General features: G+C 42.2%; 1 protein-coding gene across 2 annotated transcripts in view; it reads right to left on the reverse strand.

Moving 5' to 3' along the window:
- The window catches only part of SPTLC3 (serine palmitoyltransferase long chain base subunit 3), a 156459-nt gene that overhangs the window by 35828 nt on the left and 104153 nt on the right, over window positions 1-16478 (reverse strand). For both annotated transcript variants that reach the window (XM_027624271.1, XM_027624272.1), the window contains exons 8-9: window positions 8990-9209; window positions 643-769 (exon numbers count right to left, since the gene is read on the reverse strand). In XM_027624271.1, coding sequence (XP_027480072.1) covers window positions 643-769; window positions 8990-9209 — 347 coding nt within the window. The remainder of the gene's footprint in view (window positions 1-642; window positions 770-8989; window positions 9210-16478) is intronic.

The following is a 16478-nucleotide window of genomic DNA, read 5'->3' on the forward strand; positions in this document are numbered from 1 at the left end:
GGACTGCCTTATTCATCATTGTATCCCCACTGTGATATGTAGTAGAAGCCCTATAAACTATATCTAAAAGATAGGAGGCTAGTTCCAAAAGGCTTTGCTGAAACAATTTTTCAAAAAGATTAAGCTCATCTGGGTTGAGCAAAGTAGCGCACCAATGTAAAAAAAAAAAAAAAACGGAAGTGGAAATGGAAAGTTATTGGGTGTGTTTTGTCCACATATCCTCAAATGGGCAGTGGTGGCCAATCCCTCCCCAACCCCTAGTTTGTTCCCAGGGAAACACAAGTGATGGTCCCAAGCAAGCACAGCAAACACATACAACTATTTGCTTCATTTTAACACAACTGATTATACAAAATTATCCAAATTTGCTGATCACATTAAGAGGTGAATTAGAAATTTTTCTTTGCTTTAAAGAAAAGCATTTCTTTGTGTTGTGTGTTGGCAGCACTTTTAGTACATTTTTGTACTCTGTATGATTATATATCATGTACAAATTGGGTTTGTACAAATTGATGTACAAATTGGGTTATATTAAGACAAAGGTGTGTATCTGAGAAGGGAGCAGATTGATGAGGCAGAAGGAAGGTAGAGAGAAGTCTAAGAAAGGATTTATGGGAGTTGTCCCCCTGCAGACCCTCTTACCTTGCGTGGTACCATCCAGTCCCATGATAAATTTCATTGATCTGATGATTTGCTCAGCTACTGGAGGGCTCATGGATGTAGCATAAACAGCACTATGTGAGTGAACTCTTAAATAATCCACAAGGTCCTTTAATAAAAGAGGAAACCATAAAAGAAAGCAAATAAGTCTTAGTGTTGGTGGTGAGAATTACCAATTTAGTCCCCTCTCCAGCCACCATAGCACATTTGATTCTCGAATGTGGTCTGATTTTCAAGGGGCATCCCCAAACTGTTTATTTTTTCTATCTCTTCTTCTTAGTCTCTCCCTTAAAAACCTACAAGGTATAGAAAAGTGGGATGCTGAGAATTTGGAGTTGAGGCCTGTAAGGCAAAACCATATGTATGACGGAAAAATGATTTCCCAAACGTTTGTTGAATACTTAGCATGCACAAGCATTGGCTTAGTATTTAGGAGTATCCAGGAATACAGGATGTGGTTCTTGCCCTTGAGAATATAACATTAGATTATGCCTATGGAAAAGTAATGGGAGGAAAAGTAACAGGTTATGCAGACCAGTATATGCAAAAGGGCTATAAGACTGCAGAGGAAAGAGGGGTATTCCTAGTGAGCAGACAGGGAAGGCTTCAGTGAGGAAGTGGAATTCTCTTGAAGAATGAAGACAGATAAGGAAGAAAAGAAAACTTGGGGTGGGGGTAGGGAGTGGCAGAAGGGAGAGGTGGGAAATTAAACCAAAGTATAGGTTAGGACCTGATAAACTTTGGTTATGACTTAGACAGTAGAGAACTATTGGAACTTTTGTGCAGCACTATTTGGGGTGCTGACTCACTGCAGTCTGCTGGTCTTCAGTGGTAGGAATGATTCTTCACTTGTATGCCTGATTCCCAAGGCCAAATATAAGGTGCCAGGTAAGCCCGTTGAAAGCCTTAAGACATTCTAATAACCCAATGCCACAGTGGGGAGGGCTGCACTGGAGGTGCTCAGCCATCTATTGGCTGACCAGACCATCTATTGGCCCCCGTGTTTTGGCTCATGGCTTGGGACCCTCAGGATGCTCTGCAGAAAAGCTAATGGGCTAATGATAGCTCTCTGAATTAGCAGTGAGTCTATAAAGGATCAGCCACCTTTTCTTCAAGAATGAGGAGACAATTTAGAATCCCACTGAGGTGTCTTCTCCGATCATTCCATAGTAAAGGTGATTGGGAGGCTTTGGGTAGGCCCATCTCCTCCTAAACCCCCTTCATTGGCTACCTTCAAGCTTGGGACTGTGCCCACCCTTCACTTTTCCTTGTCTCTTGGCGAATGGATGGCATAGTTGTTCACAAGCATTTTAAACATTCTTAGCTCATCTTCCTCAGTAAAGTGAAAGGCCTGTCTCACAGGTGGTTGGTGATGTGATGCATCTACCTGGCCCATGGCGGGACCTGGCAGCTCCATTCTGTCCCTCCTGCCTCCTTCAATGTGACCTTCATTCTAAATTCCCCCTTCCATGCATCCTTCTTCCCCAATTTCCTTTCTCCCTATTGTCCTTCATTTCATACTCTTCATTTCTTTCTTTTCTTCTACTCTGATTTCTTCTTTCCCTCTTGTGTTTCAAATTCTTCATTTAAATCTTTTTTTTCTCTCCATTCCTAGGTATTTCCTGTTCCCTTCCCCTTTCCTTCCCTTCCCCTCCCCTCCTTCCCTTCCTTATCCTCTCTTTTTTCTCTTCTCTCCCTCCTCCTGGGCCTTCTTCCCGGCTTTCATTTTTCCTCCCAGCATGTTCGTGCAAGGACTTGCTCCAGGCTCCGTTCTAATGTGGAAGTCTATGAAGAGAAGAAGGATGGAAAGGCTAGTCCCTGGCAGCCATCATCCACTTACATTAGAATTAAAATTAAGTTTCTATCTATTCTTTTGTTTAGTGAATCTCATACAAGTAGTTGGGTAGGTTTTCGCTATATTGGAAGAGTATGTGCATGATGATGGCCTGACTTAAGGCACTGGCCACACAGTATTTGGAAAGTTCACTCTGGAGGATGGGGGAGGGAGGAGCATCTAAAGAGAGAGAGAGGCATTTTCCAGAGTAGCTGCAGCCAGGCTGTTCACAGCTCTATGTTCAGGGCTGCTCCATGAGCAGCAACAAGGGTTTTCTTTGTTTGTTGGGAGTTGGTACCTCCTGACAATGCTGGGGAAGCCAAGTGGGAGAGAGTGGGTAGGACACAGGCAACAGTATAATGGGGGCTAATGTGGACCGGGGCTGGAAAAAGCCTGTTTCAAGGAGGTGATCTGGCCTTGAAGGATGGGTGGATTTGGGCAGATGCAGAGGAAGGTGGAGCCATGGACCTGTGCTAAGATTAGGAATGAGGACAGCATCTTATCATCAAAGAATGGAGGTGTCAGTTGGGAGCAGAGGGAGAAGCTATTGCTTCCAAGACAAGATTATCCCCAGGAAGGGAAGTGTGACCGAGAATATACAGGACAAGCTCTGGAACCGGACTGCTTGGGTTCAAATCCTGGTTCTCCCACTTACTGATATGTGACCACTGACAAGTTACTAAACCTCTCTGTGCTCTACTTTTCTTCTCTGAAAGATGAGATAATGGTAATACTAACTTCAGGGTCATTATGAAAATTCATTGAGTTAATATATATATATGTATATATATATATAGTCTAGAAAAGTGTCTGGTATATAGTGAACACCCAATGAGATTGGCAGTCATTGTTAATGGATTGTCAATTCGGAGATTCTCAGAGCTGGGAGCATGGGTTAGGACCAAAATACAAAAACTCCTCCAAGTGTCTCTATCCCAGCCTCCTCATTTGGCAGAGAGTGATGTTCTAAGGTTAGGGAACTACACATTGGTACCCCCAGGGGGCAAACCAAAAGTTTTCAGCCCAGCTCTTCCTCCATCCTTACTGGGGTCGTAAAGGTAGGAGGGGAAATAAAAGAAAAGAGAAGCATTTTATTTTATTTTATTTTATTTTAAAAATTTTATTTATTTATTCATGAGAGACAGAGAGAGAGAGAGAGAGAGAGAGAGGCAGAGGGAGAAGCAGGCTCCCAAGGAGCGGAGAGCCTGATGCGGGACTCGATCCCAGGACGCTGGGAGCATGACCTGAGCCGAAGGCAGATGCTTAACCATCTGAACCACCCAGGTGCCCGAAGAGAGAAGCATTTTAAAGAAAAGAGTACCTGGACTTGATGACAGTTGGCATGGCCCCAAAAACATAATAGGGCTCGAAGTTAACACCACAGTTGATATTCCTTGGCCACTTGAGGCTCCATTTTAAGAACTTTACATGGATTAACTTATTTTACCTTCCCAATCACTCTGAGGTAGGTACTATTTTTATCTCCCTTTTGTAGTTGGGATGACTGAGTCACAGAACAGATCAGAAAATTATCCAACCAAAACATGATTGGATAATAAGGATTTGGACCCAAAGAGCATGACTCTGGAGTCCCTACCCTTAGCACCACACTATATATAATTCTACTCCAGACCAGAGAGCTGGCTTGCCACGTGGTGAGGCGGGCAGGCTAGCCCAGAGCCGAACTCCTTCATTTCCACTTCACTTGTGGTGCTTTCCCTAGTTCACAGATTGCTCATTATTTTGGCGGGGGGAGGAGGGGTGAATCCCCAATATACTCAATTGTTAACAGTACTAAACTACAGACTGAATTGCATCAGTCTCAAAATGCTTTGGGGCTATTGCTCTTACTTCTCCAAAGTGAGTGAGACCCCCTTGAGAGCAGGGATGGCATTACACACTCTAAAATCCACAGTGGTGGGTACCCAGCAGGGGCCTGATAAATACTGGTGATCTAAAGAAAAGCAGAAGGGTTTTAGGGACTGAGGAAGGATGGTGAGGGTCCCCGAAATATATAGGGAACTACTAAGCTGCATTCTCAGGAACAAATATAGAACTATTCTCTTAGTCTTGGGCATCAGTGGCGAAGATCAGACAAAGAAACCAAACAAAGCTTCTTTGGGTTCCTCAAGGGTTCTTGTCAATGTCCCCAACCCGTAATTTTCCTTTCCAAATTGGGAAATTTCATAAAGCCAAGGTTGTGTGCATTCTTAGTTTGAATAAATGCCTCATCAGTGCAGTTATCATTCCCTTTTAACGTTAAGACTATGTTGCCCACAATCTTATTTCTTTTAGACTGGGTCCCCTTCCTCTGAGGGTCTGAGTTTGTGGACGCATCTAATTTTCTTGCGTGCTTCAGAAAGTGGGACTCCTTAGGTAACTTCTGCAGAGCATCAAGGAAGGTCTTGATGCCCTATTTCTGATTCCCTCCTTGCATTCTGCCATTGGGCACCGGGAGCCATGAATTAGGAGTTGGCTTTGGTCTCTTCGAGGAAAGTCTGGGTTATGTCTTCCTTCAGAGTGGGTTAGATGTCTCCTCATACTAAGGTTTCCAAGTCCATTTGTAAGTTCAAAACCCTGATTATTTTCTCTACCCATAGGGCTGGAGTTCAAGGGCAAGGGTGGTTTGCTGAGGAAATCAGACAGGAGGCTCTTAGAATAAACATCTTGGTGTTCATACCGTGACCCCCATTTACTTCAAAGGGCTGTTAAATGCAGCCCGGGGCTGAGCACACAGGGCAGAGCTGGCTCCTGCCAGGGGCCTGCCTTTGTCTGGCACCCAGGCTTCTGGAGCTAATGCTTACCCCAAACTTGGCCGCCCTGTCTGACTTCCCTCCTCCGGAATTCCAGCCCTGCGACCTGTCAGTCATGAAGGCTACCTTTGCTTCACTCATTTGCAGGTCTCTGCTCAGCCTGAGGAGGCTATGAAAGCCAGTGGTTAAGAGCAGACATACAAGGGTACTCAGGACACATGGCCGAGAAAGACTTGGACTCCCCAAAGCAGGGTCTTTAGTGTTGACCACACCTTCTCAGCAACTGGACTGATACAAAGTAAAAAATAAACATAAACCTAGTTTCATCAGCTCAGGTATCCTTCAAAGAAGCCATTCATGGCATGGAGCTCCAAGAGGAGGAGACAAGTAATTATCTCTGACATTTCACCTCAAAGGTCTTGAATAGACAGAATGTTCCAAGTTGGGTTGTTCACAGATCATCTACAGTAGCTCCAAACTCAAAGTGAATAAAATAGCAAAATCTTGCTGGCTCTGGAGAGACCATTTTGTCAGTTTCCCTAAGGAGAGGAGAGAAGGTTGAGGCTGGGGCAGTAAATTCCAACAAGCAGAGATGAATTTATCGGACATTCTGTGACAGCCAGCCTGAGGCCAAGACAAAATCTCTACTCTCTGTGGTACTATCTTAGCAAATCAATTTTTTTCTCCCCTTGTTTGTTTTCAAACACTTTTGCTTTCGTGACAGATCTGGTCGCTAATGTACACGTTCCTGACCTTGACCAGCTCCAGAAAGACTTCTAGAGCCTCCTAGAAACTGTTGCTAGGAATATAGTCCCTCTATTACTAACCCTAACATTGACATTTAAAAAGAGAGCCAGACAGTTTTATCTTTGTCTAGATTTTTTGACCCAAGTAATTATTTTCAAATCTCAAGAAAGATCCCCATGAACATAGTAAAATTGAAATTATTAGGGTTTCAGAAAAATGTAAAGTCCTAGTGAGTGTGCTTTAACATTTTTATGGTTCATTTTGTTGCTTTTGTACCCACTGTTAGAATTCTGGATGTTTTGCTGTTACTCCCCCCCCACCCCCCCAATTGAGGTATACACTCCAAAATATCCAGGAAAAAATATGATGAAACTCTATAAAAACTTTACTCTAATTATTTAATAGCTAAATACAAAGATTTCTTTCAAATTAAAACTGTTAGCATTTGTCCAATCCTCTGTCCTTTTAGTTAAAAAACATAGTTTAAAACAAACTCTAAGTGAAAATTTTTTGCAAAAATAATTCAAAATCCAGGGGAATAAAAACTATGATTTAAAGGGAAACTACACATAATTTAAAATTAACATAACTTAAAAAATTGAAGGTACAGATGAGCAGATGCAAAAATTCCATTAACTCTTGGGCTTCTCAGGTTGGAAGGAAACCAGTTTATCTGGGTTTGCCACAGACTCATCAAAACCATTCCAGACAGGTGTGTATTTGACTGATTTTGAAATCATCAGGGAACGACGCATATAAACGCTTTTCACAAGTGGCCTCCAGTCTCTTGCTCACCCTCCACGTCTTGAAAACTGCCCTGTGTTTTCTAGGCTTTGCATCTTGTTTTAGGGCAGTTTAAGTCTCAGAATAGGCTAAGGGACCTCTGCCAAAGACTCTCTAATTCTTGCTGCCATCTAGTGGTAAATTCAGAGACTGCAGTGTAGTATGGAGGGGGAGGAGAATGACAGAGGCTCTGGAAAGGGAGCGGGAGGTGGGGGGCAGGGATGATGCAGTTCTCTGGATCCGAGCATGCAGAGAATGAATATTTTAAAGAGCAAGGAAATGAACAGATCTACACATTTTTCTGCATTGCGACTAATGTAAATAATAACTTTCCATGATTTCCCAGTATCTATCCCAAATGAATACAAGTTACGTAGACAAGACACTTTTAAAATAGTCCCACTGGCTTGAGGACAGAGAGTAAGAGAAACCAGAGTGAGCTGGTCCTAACTTCAGGCCAGTCACGCGCTTTTGTTTAAAGTGGGTATCTGATGAAGGAACTCCAAGGGGAAAATGTGACATCTACCGAATTTGACAACATTTCAAGGATCTGCTCACTTCAGTTTATTCAGGTGCCCTTGGTTCAGGAAACAGAGTTACGCTTGGTTAAAAATTTTGTAGCTCAGAACTGCTGCTAAAGTAATCACAAAACCACAAGCTCACAAAGCAATGTAGCCTGGATAAGGGACCTCCTGAATTTGAGACCCTCTGATCCCTCTGCTTCCACAGTTGGGGAAGGGAACATTTAACCTTTCACCAGATTTAGCTAAATTTTGTAGGACCCTAAGCATTCCCGATGTTTTCAGCATTACCCAGCTAATTCCCACAGGCCAGTGGAGGGAGGATGGAAAACAGTGCTTTGGGCTCAGAAGAAAGTAATGCTTGTTGAAGGGTCAAGACCATTGAAAACCCTGAACATTTGAAGCATTTGTGCATCTCATGGTCACAGTGAAATCTGTTATTTTAAATCATAGGCTTTCAATGGCCAGACTGTCTTCTGCTAAAATCCATGATTTGTCTAACTGGTTTATCAGGAGTCTGAACTCTTGTTCCTGCTGGTGACAATGAGTAAGGAATTGGGAATTTTGGATAAACTGTGGATGCCACCCGCATGCACTGGTTTTGGGCCTGGTGTGCCTCCTTGGTTGGAGCCAACATCACTGTCACAAGTCACTTTGGGACAAGTGTAGGCTTCTGTGAGATAGCTATCAGGATTTGGATACAGGCAGACTACCAGCTTCTTTATCCCTCAAATCCAGGTTGAATTTTTCATTTTCTCTTTCTCCCTGGACCCTCTCTCCTCTCTTTAATTTCTTTTAAACATTTATTGGTTTATACTGGCAACCCCCTTGGTGATATTGGCTTAAAATTACAGGGATAACACTCCATAGTCTGATCCCATTGGATCCGAATTTTAAGTCATGTAGATAAGACATGAGAGGGGCATCTGGCTGGCTCAGTTGGTTCAGCATGCAATTCTTGATCTCGGGGTCATGAGTTTGAGCCCCACACTGGGGGATAAAGATTACTTAAAAAAATAAATAATAAATAAAACCTTTAAGAAAAGATATTAGAGGGTGATACAATTTGACCTATGGCTTATCCAAAATTTGGGAGAGAATTATTTTGCGCAGAAAATCTCTTAGAAGGGCATTTCAGATCTTGCTACGATTTTGATTAAAACTCTTAAAATCCAGAATTTGTTGCACAGGGTCAACCTCATTAATATCTGACCTTTGCCCACTGTTGCTGTTACCTGCTTTATGTTTTTCATGCCACAAAACCCAAACTACTTACAGCTCTGTAACATCCCCTTATCATTTCTGTGGTTTGGTATATATTATTCCCTCTTTTTGAAATATACCCTCCCCCCATCATTTGTCTACAAGGATGATATTTATTCTGAGACTCCTTAGATACTACCCTGCAGAGTTAACCATCCCTCTCCTTGTATTAAGTCTTTGCCTGGGTACACTGCTGGTGTCATTTTATTATAATGTGATTATACATCACATGCTCTTCTTCACCACTAGAGGGAGAGTTACTTGCCATTCTGGGCCTATGTGGCCGTGGACCCACTGTTTCCAGGCTGCCATGATCTACTGAGGTGTGCTGAACTGAGCTGAAGCTCTCAAGGAATCCACAGAAACCCTGCGGACTGTGTCCCCAGAGCATTCAGGTTTTAAATAGACACAGGGAGTCCCTGGCTTACCTTCCTTCCAGCTATGTAACCTCCTGCAGCTCCAAAACTTTTGGTGAATGTGCCCATAAGCACATCAACATCTCGAGGGTCCAGTCCAAAGAATTCTACAACACCCCGGCCGGTTGGGCCCACGGACCCAATACTGTGAGCTTCATCTATGTAGAGGTAAGCCTTGTACTTCTTCTTTAGAGCCACGATCTGGGGCAGATCCACGATGGAACCTTCCATGCTAGGGCATAAGGAGAAATGCTTGTCACTTGTGTATACTTTCCTGGGAAGCCCTGTGATGGTCTCCCTTCCAATCCTTCTCAGACAGCCTTTCCTGACCCCAGTCAGTGGTGACAGGGACATACAATTCCTTTTTTCTTAAGGCATATTTTTAGTTGGCTAAGACAACCTTCTCAATCTTGTAAAGCTAATCTGGCATTATTTTACTTGAAAAAAAATAATTTACGTTCAATAGATTGAAGTGCTTCGAGTTGTTATAGCTAATTCCCAAGTAAACAATTAGCTTACAGCATTGTTGATCAATTTATTTGTAAAATCAGCTAGTGTAACTAGACTGACCATTTTGGATTCTAGGTATTTTGCTAGTTTTAATGAAATTGATCTATGGTAATCTATCTTTGTCAGCTTGCTGCTGTCTATTTGACCAGTTCTATCTGACCTAGACTCAGTGCTTGAATTGCCAAAGAGTAAAGGAAAGAATTAAAAACACACAAAAGAACTTTGCTTAAGACACATAGTATTAAAGAAAGCACAATAGAAGGCTCTTAGGATCTCCTGTTCAGTGCTCACTGGAAGTCAAGGGTATTTTGAGGCATCTGGTAGCGTCCTCTCTTTCTGTTCCTTTAGGGCAACGGTTCTCGTTCTTGAAGGAGCATCAGAATCCCCTGGTTTGTTAAAACACAGATTATGCGCCCCTCCATCCCTGAGTTTCTGATTTGGCAGGTTTGGGGTGGGTTGAAAATTTGTATTTCTACCAAGCTCCCAGGGGACATCTGGGGAGGGGACTGCTGGTTGGGGACAACATTTTGAGAACCACTGCCATAGATGAACCCCTTTGTTTTAGCCCTAAGTGCCTAACTTTTCATAGTATTGTAAATTGCAAAAATACTTCAAGTCCTCCAAAAAATGGAAAAATATGGAGTAAATAAATAAGTAACATTCACATTTACATGGCACCTTTGGAACTCAATGGATTTAAAAGGACTTTTGGCTTTAATCAGTTCTCACAACACTTTGTGGGCTGTGTCTACACCACACACAGTTTTGACTGCCCTGACAGGCGAATTCTATGAAAACACACAGACTCTCACCCTCACCACACAAAGGAGCTTGTCAAACAACTCAAGCAACCCTTCAATTTAGTTCAAGAACTAATCAACTGACGCAAACAGAAAGTTGAACTTCTCCCTTCTTCCTAATTAGTTTATTTATTAAATTTAATGTATTATAAAAATAAACATAAGTGTTAGGTCAATTCAGTCAAAACAGTCCAGCTGGTTGTGCAGTTACCCCAGGCCAAGAAGTGTTGGTTTGGAGAGAGTAGGGTGACCATCAAGTGCAGCATTTGTGCTTGTGTCTTTTTAAGGACTTTATTCTTTAGAGCAGTCACAACAAAACTGAGCAGAAGGTAAAGATTTCCCATTTACTTCCTGCCACACATACATGTAAACATCCCCCACCAGGGCAGTCCATTTGTTACAAATGAACCTACATGGACACATCATTGTAACCCAAAGTCCATAGTTAAGGAGGACTGCCTCTTGGTGTTGTGCATTCTCTGTTTGGACAAATGTATGATAACAAGTATCCATCATTATGGTATCTTACATTCTATTTTTTACTGCCTTACAAATCCACTGTTCATTCCTCTCCCCACCCAACCTCTGCAACTACTGATCTTTTCATTGTCTCCATAGTTTTGCCTTTTCCAGAATGCCATATAGTTGGAATCATGCACTATGCAGCCTTTCGGGATTGGTTTCTTTTCACCTAATAATATGCATTTAGGTTTCTTCCATGTCTTTTCATGGCTCGAGGGCTCATTTCTTTTTAGTGCTAAATAGCATTCCATTGTCTGGATGTCCCACATTTTACTTATTCATTCACTGACTGAAGGACATTTTGGTTGCTTCCAAGTTTTGGCAATTATGAATATAGATACTATAAACATGCGTGTGCAGGGTTTTGTGTGGATACAAGTTTTCACAAGTATGGGTAAATACCAACGAGCATGATTGCTGGATTGTATGGTAACGGTATGTTTAACTTTGTAAGAAACCACCAAACTGTCCTCCAAAGTGGCTCTGCTATTTTGCCTTCCCACCACCAATGTATGAGCCTTCCTGTTTGCTGCACATCCTCATCAGTCTTCCAGATTCTGGCCTCCTAACAGGTATGTAGTGGTATCTTAATTGCTTTAATTTACATTTCCCTGATGACATGATGTGAAGCATCTTTTCCTATGTGTATTTCCATTTACATATCTTCTTTGGTGGGGTGTCTGCTAAGGTCTTTTTGATCAGGTTGTTTGCTTTCTTACTGTTGAGTTTTAAGAGTTCTTTGTATATTTTATTTTTTTAAAAGATTATTTATTTATTTATTTATTTGAGAGAGCGAGGATGAGAGAGAGAGAGAGAGAGAGCACATGAGAGGGGGGGAGGGTCAGAGGGAGAAGCAGACTCCCCGCTGAGCAGCAGGGAGCCCGATGCGGGACTCGATCCCAGGACTCCAGGATCATGACCCGAGCCGAAGGCAGTCGCTCAACCAACTGAGCCACCCAGGCGCCCCTCTTTGTATATTTTAGATAATAGTTCTTTGTCAGGTGTATCTTTTACAAATATTTTCTCCCAGTCTGTGGCTTGTCTTCTCATTTTCTTGGGATGGTCTTCCACAAAGCACAAGTTGTTAATCTTAATGAAGTCCAGCTTATTGCATTTGTGTTTTTCACAAGGTCATTCTGAATGCCTGGTTTCAGATTTTAATGAAATGAAAACCAAATACACTCATGTTCTCTTATATAAGTCTGAATTAATTCCAGTATTTTTTTTTTTTTTTAGATTGTTTGTTAACATGGTTTTCATTGAGGGGAGAAGGTATGGCCATCTGACTCAGCTTAGATTGTAGCCACACCACTTACCAACTGAAGACTTGGGCAACTTACATGATGTTCTCTGCCTCAGTTTTCTGAGATGTAAAGTAAGTATGACGATGGAACCCTCCTCATAAGGTCTTTCCATGGAAGCCTAGAAATAATGTTTGTTAAGTGTCTGGCATATAATGAGCACTCATTGGGTTGTTTCTTTTTTTAGGAGGAGCTTAGGAGGAAATGTTTGCAGTGAGGCCTGACTTGAGAAATGGGGAGCCCTTGACAATGCTCTGTGTTGAATCTTCTAGGAAAGAGGCATATGGGTGCCATACATAATAAGTGGCTATATGCCTTCAAAATTCTAGGATTTACTTCTCATCTTTAACATGTTATAATTTGGTAACACAACTATGCTGAAAACCTGACATTTCACAAATAACCATTCTTTGTTCTGGAACTGAATTTGGCAGGAGGCAGAGTTAATGTTGAACAGTTTGAAGACACTCAAGGCAGCTAATTAGCCATCTTTTGCTGGGGCTGGTCTAGCTGATGTTAGGAGTCTGCCCACCTGGTTTATATTTCTTCCTCCAAGATTAATGACTCTACAGTACTGCTGATTTCTGGAGTTACTGCAGGGCACACATGAGTCCTAGGGAGAACTCAGCTTTTATAAAGTGTTATACTCACCCGCACTGTTTCATTTTCTCAATGTGACCAGATTTGAATTGAACCCTTTCCTATAGTGGGATATTGAGATTGGTGCATGCATTGAAAAGGGTTTCTATGTTGGTCCTTTAAATTGCTGTCAGAAAACACAGTGCCAAAAATGAAAAAGAAAACAAGGACTGTGTTTTATTTTTTTCTTCCTGAATGGCAAGTTGTGTTTTCTTTTGACTTCAATAAAAGAAAAACAACTAAAATACAACTGTAGGTAGAGATAATTCCACCACTTAATTTGAAGCTCTGTGCAGGGACTTGAATTAGTCTTAAACCAGCAAGCTGGTGAATAATTTCTTTATATTTTTTCTGTTACATAATGTATTAGCTAAGTGACAAGACTCTTTTTTGAAATTTCCCTCTCATCACCTTCTCCTCCACATATAAAGCATTATTATCCATTAGCAGGAGTGGGAATTAAACCACTGGTCTGCCAACTTACATGGTGGAAAAATCTCCTCGGTGGGCCCCAAGTATAATCCAGGGAAGAAAAGAGGGTGAAAAGAGAAAAAGAAGAGAGCTAAGACTAATTAAAAATAAAGTGCTTTCTTTTCCTTTTTTTCTCTATTTGTTTAAACCATAGGTTAAAGTTCTCAATCATTAAACTTAACACTGTTTTTGGTAGGAGAAGGGCTTACATCCTTAGAGAGAATGGTGTTCCGAGATTTAAATATTTCTTTTCATATGTGTTTTCTGGAAGGGCTGGGTACTCTTTCTCTATACTTACTTTGAAAGTTTGGGCTCCAGTTATGCGACTTTATCTCCTAGGTTATTTGGGACCCCCTGCCCGTCTCTAGTATATTTTTGAATAATTTTGAGATTTCTCAACCACAATGAGTCAACCAACTAGACTTTTCAGAGACACAAAACTGGAAGAGTCTGACCTTAAATTAATACTTAAAAGAAAACGCAGACAAGAACACTATAATAATACGATTGTAGTTTTAAGCTCCAAATCAGGAACTCATGGAACTTTAGATCTCAAGTTTCACTCTCCCTATTTTACAGATGAAGAAACTGAGCCCTGGATAGGTAAATGGTGAGGGTCACATGGAGGACTTTACATTTTCCATGTTTACTTCATCAGATGGGAACACACGGGTGGACTCTTCTGTTGATACTGGGCCTCTGTCCCAGCAGGGCTACCTGGTTTGGATCCTGGCTCTATTTCACCTCAGTTATCTGCCCTAGGTCAAGGGTCTTCATCTTCACAGTAATCTCAAAGGTACTGGGGAGGTTTACTCAAGATCACACGTGTGAAGCGAGGAGTAGACACCGAGTAAATAAATGCAAGCTCCTTCCCCTGACATCCATCCTTCAGCTGGGTGAAGAGAAAACAGCTTCACTATGCAGAGAGCTTATTGTTTTCCATGCTGCCACTTCCTCAACTGAAAAGAAATTTAATGATGAGGACAGCTGCCCTTGGTTGTGGGCTTACCACGGGCTGGGCTTCTGTCAAGAACGAGGTTCTATGATCTTATTTAATACTTACAAAAGAACTCTATGAAGGGCACAGAACCATAGGTGACAACACTGGGATTTGAACCCAGATCCCAGGCCTCCCTCCAGATCTTGGCTTCTCCATATTATCTATATATATAATGAGACTTAGATGGTTTATGGATGGTGACATGACTATTGTTATTATTGTTGGTATCATTATCATTATCATAACTGCTTTTGTGGAGTTTATGGATTTCTTAGACTTGGTATCTGGCTTTTTCTACCTTGATACCTGTCTGAAACTGCTGGATTTGGTTGACTGCTTTTTTTAGGAATTATGAAAAAATTGATTTCTGGGGCATTTGTGGTGGTGGTGGTGGGGGGGACTTTTCCCATGGTGGCAAACCACAGCAATAGATTAAAAAAAAATATCTGGGAGTGAAAATTCAAACGAGGCTTTGTGTTGATGTCAACAAGGTATGTGTCCATAACACATTACTAAAAAGTAGAAGTGCATTTGTGAACTGTTGATTTCACATTCCTAACCCTAGCCCTTTGGAAAATTTTGTGGGAAATAATTTCATTTTTTGGTGATAGCAGCAAATGAGAACATCCACTATGTTTCGGAACTCTAGTCTCGGTTAGCCTTATCTTACAGATGAAGAAACTGAGGCCCCAGGAAGTACTGAGGTTTGTCTAAGAGGTGCCCTACTTCCTAGCTATGAATGGGCCCTTTGAGGTCACAGTTTCATGTAAAGACAAGAGGGGCGCCTGGGCAGCTCAGTCGTTAAGCATGTGCCTTCAGCTCAGGTCATGATCTCAGGGTCCTGGGATCAAGTCCCGCATCCGGCTCCCTGCTTCTCCCTCTCCCACTCTCCCTGTTTGTGTTCCTGCTCTTGGTATCTCTCTCTCTGTCAAGTAAATAAATAAAATCTTAAAAAAAAAAGACAAGATTCTGTGCAGATGAGATAAAATAAATTTCTCTATGAAGGGAAGTCCATGGCAAGTGGAGGTTTCATTGTACAAATAAATGCCAGGCTGATTGAACCACTGTGGTAGATTGCCTCCAAAGATGGCTGCCTGCAAGTCTTCCCATCCCTCTACACACAAGTCAATCCTCCCATCAAGAGGTGGGTTCTATTTCCCTTCCCCTTGAATCTGGGCTGGGCTTTTGCCATACTTTGACCAATAAAGTATGGCAGAAGGGATGCTATACCAGTTCTGGGCCCTGCCCTTAAAAGACTGGCAGCTTCTGCTCTCATTTTCTCAGAAGATGGCACCATGTTGTAAGGAAGTTCTGGCTTGATTGCTGAGTGAGAAGAGCCTATAGACCGAGCACCCCAGAGAAGAGAAGGGAACAAGGTACTTCAGCCAACAACTAGTACTGAGTGGGGTCATTTTAGATGTTCCAGATCCCAGCTGGACTCCCAGGGGAATGACCCCAGCCAACACCATATGGAGCAGAAGAATTGCCCAGTGGGTCCAGGCAACCCACGGTGGTGTGGGAAATGATAACTTATTTCAGTGTAAGCCGTTATGCTTTGGGTGGTTTGTTACACAGTATCAGATAACAGAACAGGCCCCCATTGCTAGTGAGGCCCAGGCTGTGGTTTGGTGCCATGCAGGCTTGGAGGCAGAAGTCCACACCTGGCTCTGCTGTCCTCCTGAGATCATGGTAGGACACAGGCCCAGCCATTAACAAGCCCTGCTGCTGGAGTGGGTTCTCTGTGTAACTGATGGGAACAGTTGACAGTAAAATGCTGGTGGTCCACTTAATTTCAGCCACGATCAAAGTACTTCAAACACAACTTTCCTTTAGTGGAGCCAAGTTTTGTTTATTTGCAGTTGGATTCTGTCAACTCTGGTTAAAGAAGATGCCCAGTCTGCCCTCCCTCAGCTGATCCATGCTCTTGCAAGTCCAGGCCTGAATGACAGGTGTTTAGATAAGAGTTCCCTTCCCCACGTGACAGCTGGCACAGATCACATAGAGAGAAAGACCTGGCTTTGAGGTTATGAGAGCTGAGTCAATATGAGATTATTTCTGAAAAGTAGCAAGTTCAAGGCCACTGAGTAAATTATTCATTAAATTGAATTATTAATTGAATGATGCCACAGCAGGGTCTTTCAGTCTCGGCACTGTTGACATTTTGAGCGGGTTGATTCTCTGTTGTAGGGGCCTGTCCTATGCATTGTAGGATGCTTAGCAGCATCCCTAGCCTCTGCCCACTAGACGCCAGTAGTACT

The sequence above is a fragment of the Zalophus californianus genome, chromosome 8 (genome assembly GCF_009762305.2).
Source record: "Zalophus californianus isolate mZalCal1 chromosome 8, mZalCal1.pri.v2, whole genome shotgun sequence".
NCBI classification, from domain to species: domain Eukaryota; kingdom Metazoa; phylum Chordata; class Mammalia; order Carnivora; family Otariidae; genus Zalophus; species Zalophus californianus.